At 38.5% G+C, this 14,071-nt stretch overlaps 1 protein-coding gene across 2 annotated transcripts in view; it reads right to left on the reverse strand.

Annotated features, from left to right (window-relative positions):
- Nucleotides 1–6,390: 6,390 nt before the first annotated feature.
- The window catches only part of LOC130091352 (tetraspanin-1), a 34,290-nt gene continuing 26,609 nt past the window's right edge, over nucleotides 6,391–14,071 (reverse strand). For both annotated transcript variants that reach the window (XM_056259190.1, XM_056259181.1), the window contains 4 exons: nucleotides 10,115–10,213; nucleotides 9,642–9,788; nucleotides 7,152–7,235; nucleotides 6,391–6,843 (listed from right to left, as the gene is read on the reverse strand). In XM_056259190.1, the coding sequence (XP_056115165.1) occupies nucleotides 6,784–6,843; nucleotides 7,152–7,235; nucleotides 9,642–9,788; nucleotides 10,115–10,213 (390 nt within the window). In that variant the 3' untranslated portion in view covers nucleotides 6,391–6,783. The remainder of the gene's footprint in view (nucleotides 6,844–7,151; nucleotides 7,236–9,641; nucleotides 9,789–10,114; nucleotides 10,214–14,071) is intronic.

Consider the following 14,071-nt stretch of genomic DNA (forward strand, 5'->3'; position numbering starts at 1 on the left):
CGAGCAGTTGGACAGGTGTACCTAATAAAGTGGCCGGTGAGTGTAGAATGACTGGATAGCTCATGACATCATAAACAGTGAAGCCACCGCGCCGCCATATTGTGATTCCCTAGTGAGCTCACGCGTTCTATTGAATCAATAGGAAATTGTATGATTTGACTGAGAAAACATTGCATAACGAGACACCGTCTTTAAATCTAAAGTCTCCCTGAACAGTCTTACAACGCAAACATCCTAAGCATTTAAATTGGTATTTGTTTAAAGTCGGAAATTATTCCTGCTTACTAAAAATTAAGTATATGTGAATTGTGAACTTAAAATTTAGCTCTTTCTGATTGTGTTTTACAGATAGATCAGTAGTCTGTTCAAGTATTTGATTAGTTAGCAAGAACATGTCCAGGAAATGCATAATACAAATTGTATGGTTTAATGTACACCTGTTTCACCTCTTATTTACCCCTTATTTACACTGCACACGTCTGCGGCGCGTTTACAGCTGCGACACGGCTACCGGAGCTGATCGCGCCCACAAATCGGCAAATCACGTGGAAATGCTCCCGGTGTGAGTTGTGCAGTGTAAATAAGGGGTTTACATATAGGCCTACTCCGTTTGCAGTGCATATTTTTTTACCATACCCATGTCAACAGGTTAGAGCTTTCACTGCACACGGATGCCCGTCCTGTGCGGTGCGTGCAGAGATCGTTTGTGCTGCAGGCGCTGAATTAAAGTGACAGCGCATATGGTTCGTGGTCAAACTGAACACGGATTGACATGAAAATATTAAATATATGCATTTAATTAAATTTATAATAAGTAATGCATTGAATAATACGTTTATTGGGTTTAAACTTGAATACGTCTGTGAAAGAATGCATAGTAGGCTATACATTTTTTTTAAACAACACGGAAATAGCGACAATTGTGCATATAAATTACTATATATGGGCTTAAAGTACAACCTGTGAGCAGTTTTTCAAGATTGTGATCTTCGTTTTTTTACACTTGTTGATGCACAGCGGGTCGGAGCTACTGATCTCTGTATAACGGCCGTTGGAGCCCTCTGCTGGTAGGGAATCGTAAGATGGCTGCTCGAACACTTCCGGTGGCTTCACTGCCTGGTGGCAGCAAGGGGGTAATCCATCGACCGGAAGTTGAAGCCGGCCGGGTGCCGCCATGTTGTAGCAGAACTTCACTTGCGTTAGCATTTCCATTGACTCCCATTCATTTTTGCGTCACTTTGACAGCGAATAACTTTACATCTGAGGCGTTTAAAGACTCCATTTGTCCATTATTTATTTCTAAAGAAACACGACAATGTATAAAGGGCTCCATTACCTTCTATGTTACACTATGGCCCCGTAGAAACAGATTTAGTAAAAATAGGCTAACGATTGCGTCATAACCACTCGACTCTCTGTCGCGCTGTACAGAAGTTACCGTACAGACAGGAGGAGAAGCTCGCAGGCAATCGGGGGGACGCCCCGTCAAGGGAGAAGCCCATAGATAATGAGTCCATAAAAGCAACGGAATTCTTACTCCTGCTCACTCACGCCAAAGAACTCTTTGCTCAAGTTCCCCGTCTCTGCAAGATTAACGTTGGCAGTTTTCACGCACAGCTACTAGAAGATTAACGTCTGTCAGACAGGTTGCTCACGTCATCAAGCTTAGTTTGAGTCGGTCTGAGTCTGCGCGTCAGGAACGGAAGTTCTCAAAAATCGCTAAAAGTGGGCTTCAACTGAGTTCCAATGAGATCGCTCTGTCCATTTCTTTTACTGTCTATGGGTGGCAGTTTAGAACGTCATGAGCTATCCAGTCATTATATAGATCAGTGGTTGCGACACTCTTTGATGTCGCCGCGACGGCTGTCACGTGGTTCATGTAAGCCCCAATAGTTCCAAAACGTACGCGGGCTGTCATGTTCTTCTATGGACAGACAGCAGCGATTGCATTATTAAACGGTAAATATAAAATAAAACACACACCCAAGCAGGGGCGTAGCAACCGGGGGGGGGGACGGGGGGGACACGCCCCCCGCACTTTTAGAAACAGGTGATTCTGTCCCCCGCATTTTTTTTGACCCAGCGCCAATATTTCCGCCCGTGTTCTCTGATTTGTTACTTAGACATGAGTGAACTAACATTCAGCCAATCATAGCGCGAAGCATCTATTGGGCGCGTCTGCCATGAGCTTTAAATTTCTTGTTGCTCTTGCGAATTTTCGTGTTCGTTTAGTCGCTTTGCTGTTTGGCCATGCACCCCAGAAAAAAAGCAGAGGACGATTACATCATTTTTTTCAAACACACACTGTAATGGTGTGTTCACACCGAACGCGAATAGAGCGTCAAATACGCGTCTATCGCGTTTAGTTAGACGCTTGAACATTCGCTCGAGTTCAAATTTTTCAACTTGCGCGGAGGACATTCGCGGCAAACGCGTCGCCCAATTCGCGTCATTCGCAACGCCCGGCGCGAATGATGCGTCTATTCGCGTCTTTGCATTGACTTTGTATGTAATCTACTCGCCCAAATAATTAAATTCGCGTTCGGTGTGAACACACCATAAGTATAATGTGTTATTGTAAATATCATAAAATATCTTTATTTCATAAAAATAAAGTATGTCCACAGTTGTCTGAAAGTCCCAAGTCCTGCAATATTTGTTTTCTTTCGAGTATGATTTCACAAAAATAGGTTGCTGTAAACTATCATGGCATGTTCCCAAAATTGGCACGAGAGTGCTGTAAAATGCCAATTGCTATTCCATCTAGAATTTATTATTATGAACATCACCTTTCAGTCCCTCCAGAAAAACGCGATTATGCGATCGCATGATCGCATAATCAGCCAAAGTCTGCATATTTATGCGGGGGCATTTTTTCAAATACGCCGCACTTTTGCCGTATACATTGCCGATTTCCACGCAAAATATGCGGGGCTTGTATGATTTCATAATCCCCGCATTTTTGTTGCAAAAAAAGTCACATATAGGCTATCTTAGCAGAAAGTTGAAAAATGTTGCGTTTACTTCACACAAGAGCAGCCATTTCCCCCTGTTGCCATGGGAAGGTTATGAAGTGACGTAATCACGCGACATGAACATCATTGAAAAGCTGTAAAACAGGAAACATTTTTTTCATATTTTATTTATTCATTTTTACAGAAGTTGTAGCATATTCCTTTTGTAAAGCTACAGAACTTGTTTGACTCATCAATGTTTTGTAAGTTTGAGCCATGTGTTAATTAAGGTCTGAAATAAAACAAGATTAATATTCCAGCACTTTCAAAGCGTTTATTGTCATATGCACAGTGAGGAAAAACAAGTTTTCCCTGTACAATGAAATTCTTTCTTTGCTGTCCACAATGAATGCCAGGACTAGTGCAAAGTACTTATAAAAGAACAAACACACACACACACACACACACACACACACACAAAATAAATAAAAAATACTATAGGATAAGAATTAGACTTAAGGATTAACATTTAAAATATAGTATATCTATGTATGTAAATGTGCAATACTGATTGTGCAATACAATAATACTTTAAAGTGCAGTTTAAGTGCCTCTCCTTGATAAATAGCAACAATATTAACAGGTGCTTTTCTGCACTTTCTGTGGCCTTTCTGTGATGTAGCATGTTTGCTTATCATAGGAAGTCATAAGAAATGACTCTTTACATTAAGGTAGGAGCCTAGTGAGAACAGGCTGTTGGGGAATCACTTTTTCTGTCTTTTTCATCAAACCGCAGTTTTTGCAAGTTCCCGCAATTTCATCACATTAAAATTGCATAAATATCCTGCTTATTCCATTGCCGCATAATCAAGGATTTTTGCCCGCAACAATCACAAAAAAAACTCCGCATTTTTCTGGAAGGACTGACCTTTGGGTCACATCACCACACCATTTTGTCCCCCCCCCCACTTTTATAATGGCTGCTACGCCCCTGCACCCAAGTACTTTTTAAGCTGTTATTGCGTTTTGTTAAGGTCAGTTTTGCATTTGGAGAGGCAGGGTGACAACTTAGATAAGTTTTAGGCTATATTTTTGGAGGGAAAAGCTTAGTGTTCATGTTCGCATGGGTAGTAATAGCACTGGCTTTAGCGGCTCTAACTTAACTTTTCCATGTCATTCATCTGATGATGGACGTCTCATGATATTTATTTTAGCACAACTGGCTGGGCTGTATTAGGCTATTGATTCCCGTGATCTTGCTTATAAATTCCGCTTCGTGATCACGCAAAGAGGTCTGCAGTCCGTTCAGAACTCCAACCAACATAAAATATAAATAATTACGCTGTGCATGTACAAATGAATGATTTAGGAGGGAAATAGACTGCTCCCTTAACGTAGAAAGCAACGACTATATACAGGAATGTTCGGTAAATATTCAACCGAAAAATATTCTTCATAAAATTAAACCGAAGAGATAGTTAATGAGTGAATTAACTATGTTCCTAAATACATATAAGCACATGCATAACCCTCCCTAACCCATTTAAATAAATGAATTGTGTGTGTGTATGTATATAATATTATATATAGGCTATATATATATATATATATATATATATATATATATATATATATATATATAAAATATTATTAAAAATATTATATATTATATACATCAGGTTACCAGTTAGCTAACGTTAGTGAAGTGTTGGTCACGTAAGCTATCGCTGCAATTAACCTATTATCTTCCAATAAACATTTACTAATGGCTACATAAAATATAACTACAGACTAGATTCACGAGAGGTTGGCTAATGTGTGTAAAAGTAAAAAAAATACAGTAATTTCATTAATTTACCAGCGAACGTACTTCTGAAGCACTGAAAATTAATGGGGTTCAATGGAGAAACTATCAGTGTTTGGAACTATTGGCCGCTCCACGACACGCGTTACTTCCGCATTCCAAAGTTCCTATGGCGGTCTATGGGAGTGTCGCAACTCTTTCTCTCTATGGCTCTGCTCAGAACAAGCTGTTTTCAGATTCTGGGCAATGTGACGTCCTTTTGCACAAGCCTCGCCCATGACTGTTGATTTAAACTGCCGTTTTAGCATAGACCCGCCCTGAGTGCTGTACACACACAGTCTGCCATTGTTTCGACGTTGGAGCAGCTGTAGACAAGAATATCTCCTAAGCGATTGAGGTGTTTTGTTGTTGGATGTAATAATGAACATAGCAGTCTTCATTTACTCTCGTTGTTACTCGAGGATGATGTATCTGTTCCAACTGTTCGTGATCCAGCTTACAGTCTCCGGAGGCTGCCTAATGTTAACGTTACTGATGACGGCAGAAAAGTGAGAGCGCGCACTTTTACAGCTCATCTGAGTCGTTTTACGGATATAAAGTTTGCCAGTTTATTAAGCACCCCCTCAAAAGGTCTGTATAACCACCCCTTTAAAAGAAGTATACATAGCTAAAATCACGCACTACAGTACGTCATAAGCTAGTAGTAGTCAACTTGAGATCCTTTCCATAAACTATAACCTTAAACTATAACCTTAAACTATCTTTCTTTGTAGTAGAGAATGTTTTATGAGCAGTAGGATCTTATAATAAATACTACTGTATTTTATGTCTATGAAGGATAACCACAGAGCCGAAGCACAACCAAAACAATATTCTTCCAAACGATGCATGCAATTCTTTTTTTTTTTTTTTACTGCTAGAGGGCCAAAAGATACACAATAGTGTACCTTTTCATTTCCAAGCAGTTAAACGAAGTGTTCTTGGTGTGTTTATTTTTAAAGATTGGTTATTGAAAGGTTATACTTAAAATTATATTTCTGTATTTTTTAAAATAGTTTTTCTGTAGTTCTCAATATAAAAATATAGGCTACATGTATTTTATTTTTAAAACGATTGTTTCCTGTTAGACAAGCAGACAGCACAGCAGGCAAATTATGTGGAAATCTGAAGCAACCCACAAAGGAAATGGTGTGACTATTGAAATCAATGCAAATGTTGTGTGGTTGATCCCATGCGTAAATGTGATTCGACTGTCTGTGCCAAAGTTGTAGGGGTGATTTCATGATGATGCCGACTGCCAGCTTGAGTAGGTGTTGTTTTTGTAGTGTGAGATATAGTGTGTGTGTGTGAAATTTACTAGTCAAAAACCTTATGCAATATTTTGCATTTGTCTTTTAAAACTATTAACTCATCCTGATTCTACACAAATGAAATCAATGAGGTTGAAGGTCACACTTCTTTACCTGTTTGCCTTTCACCTCAAAAGATTCTTGAGATTGATGTCCTGTTACGTTTTATTTTTTTTAGTATCTACTGTTCACAAAAAGAGCAAATTATCATCCTAAGTCACTCTTATATTCAATATAGGAATAGTTTTGAATGGTGCAAAAAATAATAATAATTTATGACACATTTCTGCATGAACACTTTCCTATCTCTCCCTAAACTCATTTTTCATGTATAAAAACAGCTTGTGTGACACTAAGCGTTTCAGTGCAAAACAATTATTGCTTCTCTATGTAAATGAACTTGATCTCTGGTTATAAAATTACTTTCTCTTGTACAAAGGGAATACAGCAACATTTTTATTTCATTATTTTGCATTACATTACATGCTCAGAAAAAAAAAGAAAGATTACAGTTATGTAACATCCCATTTCAAAATCAAATAACAGACAATTTCATAATATCCTTGTAATCTTACAATAAATAGTGGACTAATATCTACAGTTAAATTATTATCTAAGCTTGTCCAGTTTATGGCACAAACAAAATGCATAATTTTGTACAAGTTAGACGAGACTTTTAGGCTGCTTTTTGGTCCAGGTAGCAATAGAGATACATAGACATTCCCATCGCTGCCAACTAGAAAACAACATACATTGTCAATTGTAGGTAAATAATGTGTCTGTGGCATTTGATTGAAGTGCCTAACATGCATAAGGACATTTAAATGCATTTTGGAAACTGTGAAGATAATAATGCCCCTCGCTACACCTTTTGCTGGACATGCAAAGTGGTAAATTGTTCTGTTTACCAAACTAGCTTAACAAATCATGATAAAGGCTATAGTCAAATCCTGAGAGCTGCTAAATCCTGAGAGCTGATAAACCCAATACACTTCTTTCAATACATTTGTTAATGTAACAGCATGATGGATGTGTTGTGTTTACCTCAATGGCAGTGACTCCAGCAGCTATTCCTCCCACAATGTCAACGTTCCTCTGGGTGACCTTAACAATTTGTTTAAAACAGCCCTGGGAAGAGAAACCAATATCAGATAAAAGGGCCCAAATCATATAAACGCACTGATGTAATACACAGGGGCGTAGGAACGATCTAAACAGTGTTGGGGGGGTCACACTTATTTATTTATTTATTTATTTTAATCTTTTTTTCTTTTTTTTCTTCTTTTTTTTTGGCGGGGGAGGGGGGGGGGGGGGGGGTCACATTTATACCTTATCAGCTTGGCTCATGAATATTAATAAGGACACATTCGCCTAGTAATTCCTGCAGAACGGATGGTAAGTGGGCACCATAGACAGTAAAAGAAATGGACACAGCGACCCCATAGACTTCAACGGAGAAAAGTGAAGTCAAATAGAAGCACCCACTTCCTGATTGCCAAGCGCACTGCGCATGCTCAAACTGAGCTTGAAGACGTAGTTGTGACGTGAGCAACCTGACTGACAGTTGTACGTCTTCTAGTAGCGGTGCCAAGAGGAATCTGAATCATTCCCTTCTGAATCTTGCAGAGCCGGAGATCGTGAGTATTAGCTGTTCATGAGCTCGCAGCAGGAGCAACTTTATGACTCTCTATGGGCTTCTCCCTTGACTTTATGCCTCCACGTCCCCCGATTGCGCGTGAGCTTCTACATCTGTCTTTACGGTCATTTCTCTTCTATGCGACAGAGAGTCGCGTGTTATGACGCAATCGTTAGCCTATTTTTACAAAAACTGCTTCTACGGGGCCACAACGTAAGATACAAGGTAATGGAGCATTTTATACATTGTCGTGTTTCTTTAGAAATAAATAATGGACAAATTGAGTCTTTAAACGTCTCAGATGTCAAGTTATTCGCTGTCAAAGTGACGCAAAAATGAATGGGAGTCAATGGAATGCTAACAGCAGGTGAAGGCTTGTTAGCCAATGGCGGCGCCCGGGGAGACTTCAGTTTCCGGCTGGTGGATTACCCCCTTGGTGGGCACTAGCCATAGTTGGTTATGATGCCTTCAGCCAATCAGAACTGTCATCATGACATTTTCCTGTTACTCCATAGTGATTGGTCGATTTCTGAACCACATACTCTTACTATGTCTACTTCCATCTATTTCTGGTACAGAACTAAAAATAATAGTTTGCGGTTTCAAATTCAGGACTAATGAGTCCTTCAAGTAAGCTCAGAAATATCGTGATTACGAGTTCCGATAGCACGAATGGCCGAGAGAAGTTGTATTTAAGAGTGGGAAACTCAGAATTCTAGATGATACACAAGTTGCAGAGTTATGAACTTCAAATAATACTAATAGTAATTTAAAAGATGTGGTAGCATTGGATCTGGACGGTATGGATAACGCTGGGAGTTGGAAGGGGTGTGTCGCGATTCTGCAGGTTCGTGGATCTGAGTGTCGCGATTTCGGTTTCATATCGCATATCGTTCCAGCCCTAGTCATTTTAGAATGTTAAGTTCTACTTCTGTATAGTTATTTTGGTGAAAGTAATGTAACGCATTACAATTCTGAGACAGTAATATTGTAAGGTAATGAATTACTTTTAAATAACAGTAACAAGTAATATATAATGTATTACAGTTTGGAAGTAACTTGCACAACACTGGTTATGACTTTGGTCATGTCGATTTGAAACATTGCAGAAACATAATAATAATATAATTGCGATAATAAATTAAAATAATGTGACAACAAGTACCAGTTTACAGAATCAAGTAGCATTACAGACTCTTTTATAAAAAATGGCCATGGCCACTCTTACATTAAAAATATTATCTTTAATCTATGTAGAGCATATTGAGAGAACAGCAATGTGTAGTGAATTATAATGATTGATTTTGAAAGTATTTCATTCATTTTCAGAATTTCAAATTCAGATGTTACTTGGCTACTTCAGTGTTATGTTTTCGACTTGAATACATGGCATGTTGAGGTACGAGTTTCCCAGGTGCACTTTAATGCAGCATCAATCATATGCTATTTATGGCTCAGATGATTGGCTCAAAACAATAGTGCTAAGAAGTGCTACTATCACAATTATCGACTTCATAATTCCAACTGGGAACCAGAGATTATTTTGATACCAAAGAGTTGGGATGACCCTACCTTTCCACATGCTTAAGTAGAGAAAAGTTTCAGTAGTAAATGGTAGGTAATCATTTAGCTGTTGCAGACTGGTCATATGCATTTAAGAATATTTGTACGTGTTTGTTGTATACATGTTTTTATATGGAGAAAAGCTCATGTATTAGCAAGTACTATAACGTGGCAACAACTTAAATAATATATATGATTATTTGCCAAAAAAAATAAAAAAGCTAGTTTCTATGCCCCTGGTAATACAGCACCTACTGTACTAGCAGTTTTAAACATTTCCAAACTCTTGCTAGCTTTTGCAGTGGAATTATTTGATAGAACTGCATGTTTCTCACCACCACATTGCTGAAATTAGCATTGTCCTCATCACAGGGGAAGAGCTCAGGAGCTACACAACAGGTCGGAGGGTAAAGGACCCCATTCTGCTTATAGTAGTAGGATTCAGTGAAGTCTGTGTAGTTGCTGAAGCCACAACACTGCAACTGTTACACAAAATGAAAGGGCACTAGCAGTCAGTTCCACATTCACAAATAAGGATTTGTAAGGCTAACTTATCTATGTTCCCATGTTATACGTGTGATTATTGATCTGTAAAACTCTTGAAGGGTTTTCATTTGCCTGTCAAACTCGAGGTAGTCTGTTTAGTAAGCTAATTTTCACATACTGTCAACTACACCATACTGGTTTTAAAGGCACTTTTGGCCAGGAAATCTGACATGATGGATTAATCGTATTTGACCACATACTGAAAAGCCTGAGGCACAGATCAATACTCATCTATGCATGCATTTGGTTGGCTGTGGCTTACTGTTGTCATGGTTGAGTTCCACAAGCCTGTGAGGATTTGATCTTTCCCATACTGCTCCTTCAGTCCTGGTATGGCCCACGCTCTTAGAATGATCTCAGTCTTTCGAAATCACAGACAGAAAGGGACAGATGAAAAGGCACTCATGAGAATTCAGAAGGAAATAGAAACTCGTAGATTAAAACACAAACATACACTTTTTTTCTTTTTTTTTACAGCAAACTACTTTCAACACTGTCTCCACAAAGCCACTCAATTACATTTATCATGACTAAATGAAACAAATGCTCTAGGCAGTAAAGTCATTGCTCTGCAATGCATTTTTATTTTTATTGATACATTTTTTTTTTTTTTCAATTGTCTGTTTATTGAGTTTTAACATTTTATTAACATAAGAGAGAGAGAAATAATAATAATAATGACAATAATAATAATAAAAAAAAAAAAAAAAAAAAAAAAAAAATGGAAATAAAATAATAATGATAATAAAATACGGCAAATTGGATCAAATCAGTCCATGGTCACTGTTCATCCTTTGTAAATGTTATGTAAACATGCCAAACCCTGTCATGACATGGTGGTGTCAGAGGTCCATAAGCGGTTCCCATATCCTTCGGAAGGCATCCCCCTTATTTTTTAGGATGTATGTGCATTGTTCCAGTCTTAAAGTTTCATTGAGGATTTGTTTAAACAGATTGAATGATGGGGGTCTTTGTTGATTCCAGTTGAGCAAGATGCATTTCTTTGCGATATAAGACACTATGATAATCCTCTTCCTGCATGTGGTGTCCAGTGTCTTGTCCAATTCTGTACCAAAGAGGTATTGTGTTGGTGTAATGTCCAGCGGGGTTTTCACAATCTTAACAGTTAGATCATGTACCGCCTTCCAGAACTGTTTTAATTTCTTGCATTCCCAAAAAACATGCATAATTGACCCTTTACATGTTTTACAACGATGACATCTGGGGGATGAGTTAGGAAACATTTTACTTAAGCGAAGCGGAGTAAGGTACATCCTGTGCATGAATTTGTAATTTTGTTCGATTATTTTATTACAGGACAGTGAGGAAAAAACATTCTGACATATCGTTTCCCATTGATCTTCTTCAAAAGCACGTCCCATATCCTTATGCCATACATTCCTAAGTGGAGTCAAGGAAGAGCTGTAACGGTCCAACAGAGCACTATAAATTACAGAGATTGTTCCTTTTAATGATGTTGACTTTACCAAAATCTCCTCAAGATCTGTTAACCCTGAAGACAGGCATTTTTCCCCTTTCAGGGTGTTTATTAAATGGCGAATTTGTAAGTATTTATAAAAGTCCTGTTTCGGAATTCCATACTCTGACATTAGAACAGTAAAGGACTTGAGTGTATCCCCATCAAACAATTGTTGGAATTGCTGTACGCCATTTCCTCTCCACTTTGCGAACAAGGAACCGCCAATAGACGGTGGCAGATCTGGGTTTAAGGATATGGGGGAAAGCCTGGATATTTTACCAAAATTCCCACAGAACTTATTTATATCTTGCCAAGCCCGAAGAGTGTTGTAAACTACATATGTTTTTGTTATTTTAAGTAGTGCATTTATGTTGTTAATATATGGTAGCAAGGTTGTAGATATAGGAGTACAAAGTTCTTCTTCTATGTCTATCCAGTGCGCATTATTACGTTTTTGCACCCAGCTAATCAGGCCCTTTGTCTGGGCTGCCCAATAGTACATCTGTAAGTCTGGTAATGCCAGTCCCCCATTCTCTCTAGATTTTGTCAAAGTTTTAAAAGCTATTCTTGGTAAGGAATTTTTCCAGATGAAAGAGGTTAACATTTTGTTTATAGATTTAAAGAATGTTTTATCCAAGTAACAGGGCAGTGACTAAAATAAATAACTAAGACGGGGCAAAACATTCATTTTAATTACATTAATTCGTCCAAGAAATGAGATGGGGAGCATTTTCCAATGTTCTAATTCCTCCTTAATCTTTTTAAGCAATGGAATATAATTTATGGGGTAAAGATCTTTGAGTTTTAAAGCCACATTCACCCCAAGATATTTAAAACTATTTTGGGCCCATGTAAACGGTGAGATTGCCCTGAGGCTATTAGAGACTGACGAGTTCATTAATAATGCATTGGATTTTGTCAAATTGATTTTATAGCCTGATATTGTTCCAAATTTAGTAATAAGATCTAATACTACTGGGATTGATCGCTCAGGGCTAGTTAAGTATAGGATTATATCGTCAGCATAAAGTGAAATTTTGTTCTGTGTTTTCCCGATATTGATACCAGCTATCTCTTTATTAGCCCTTATGGCTTCTGCGAATGGTTCAATTGCCAAATTAAATAGAAATGGAGATAGAGGGCATCCCTGGCGGCAGCCTCTAAACAAATTGAATTTTTCAGTGAGGTTACCATTTATACATATTTGGGCTTGTGGGTTGCTATACATAGTTCTGACCCACCCGATGCATTTTTTACCAAGATAAAATTTCTCCAGAACGGCAAACAAATAAGACCACTCGACCCTGTCAAACGCTTTTTCTGCGTCAAGCGAAAGTAGTAAGGCTGTTCTGTCGTGTAGGGCCGAGTGGTCGATTATATTTAATAGCCTCCGGATATTGTCAGATGCATAGCGCGCCTTCACAAAACCGGACTGATCAGGATTAATAATCTGGGGCAACAGGTCTTCCAGCCTGCGTGCAATTAATTTAGATAATATCTTTAAGTCAACTGGAAGTAATGAAATTGGGCGAAAAGATGCGCATTCGGCCGCATCCTTGTCCTTCTTGTGTATTAAAGATATTATTGCAGTCTTCATAGTGTCAGGGAGAACGCCCTTTTCGAAAAAATCAGTAACCATGGGCATGAAAAGTGGCTCGATTTGCACCCAGAAAGCCTTATAGAATTCTACAGAATATCCGTCTAAACCTGGAGTTTTTCCAGAGGACATTGATTTTATTGCTTGTAACACCTCCTCTGGGGTAAATGGAGCACTCAACTGCTCCTTCTCATCCTCTGAGATAGAGGGTAGGGATATTTTTTCCAAAAAACTGTGGATATCTGTTGCGAAGGGATTTTCTGACGCGTAGAGCTGTGTATAAAAATCGAGAAATGAGGACTTAATTGATTGTGTATCGTATTTCAACTGACCTGCCGCATTACGTGTACACTTTATTGTACTTTCTGCACGTTCTTTTTTGAGTTGGTAGGCTAGAAGTCTACTCGGCTTGTTGCCATACTCATGATATTGCTGTTTGGTAAAGAATAGAAGTTTTTTGATATGTTCCGTTTGAATTTGATTAAGATTAGTTCTGACTGTATTTAGGTTTCTTAAGTTTTCCTCTGTAGGAGAGCGTTTATGGCATTGTGCCAAGTTGAATAACTCTTTCTTAAGTTGTTCTGTTCGTTTAATAATAGATTTTTTTTTTGCAGATGCGTAAGAGATCAACTGACCCCTAATGACTGCTTTAGCTGCATCCCACATCACTGCCGGAGTAACAGGGGAGGATGCATTATCCTGTCTGTACTGCTCTAACCATTTTCTAATATTATTACAAGCATCCATATCTGTGAGGAGGGAGGCATTAAATCTCCATTGTTTGATTTGAATTGTTTGCTGGGGGAGGGCTAAGCGCAGGTAGACTGGTGAGTGGTCTGATATAAGAATGGGCCCTATATCGCATGAAACTATGGATGACAACTGATCCTGAGGTAAAAAAAATAAATCTAGCCGAGAATATGATTTGTGTCTAGCCGAATAGAAAGTGTAGTCTTTCCTTGTAGGATTAAGTTCTCTCCAAATATCAACCAGGCCCACGTCAGCCGAGGCTAACCTCAGAGTCTTAGAAGCGTTGGGGTTAGACAGTGTGGCTGAAGATTTGTCTAAGTTACTATCCATATGACAATTAAAATCTCCGGCAACTATTCCAAAGCCTGTATTATATTGATTAAATAGGGTGA

The sequence above is a fragment of the Rhinichthys klamathensis genome, unplaced genomic scaffold, assembly GCF_029890125.1.
Source record: "Rhinichthys klamathensis goyatoka isolate OS25496 unplaced genomic scaffold, OSU_Roscu_1.1 h1tg000007l_1, whole genome shotgun sequence".
NCBI lineage: Eukaryota > Metazoa > Chordata > Actinopteri > Cypriniformes > Leuciscidae > Rhinichthys > Rhinichthys klamathensis.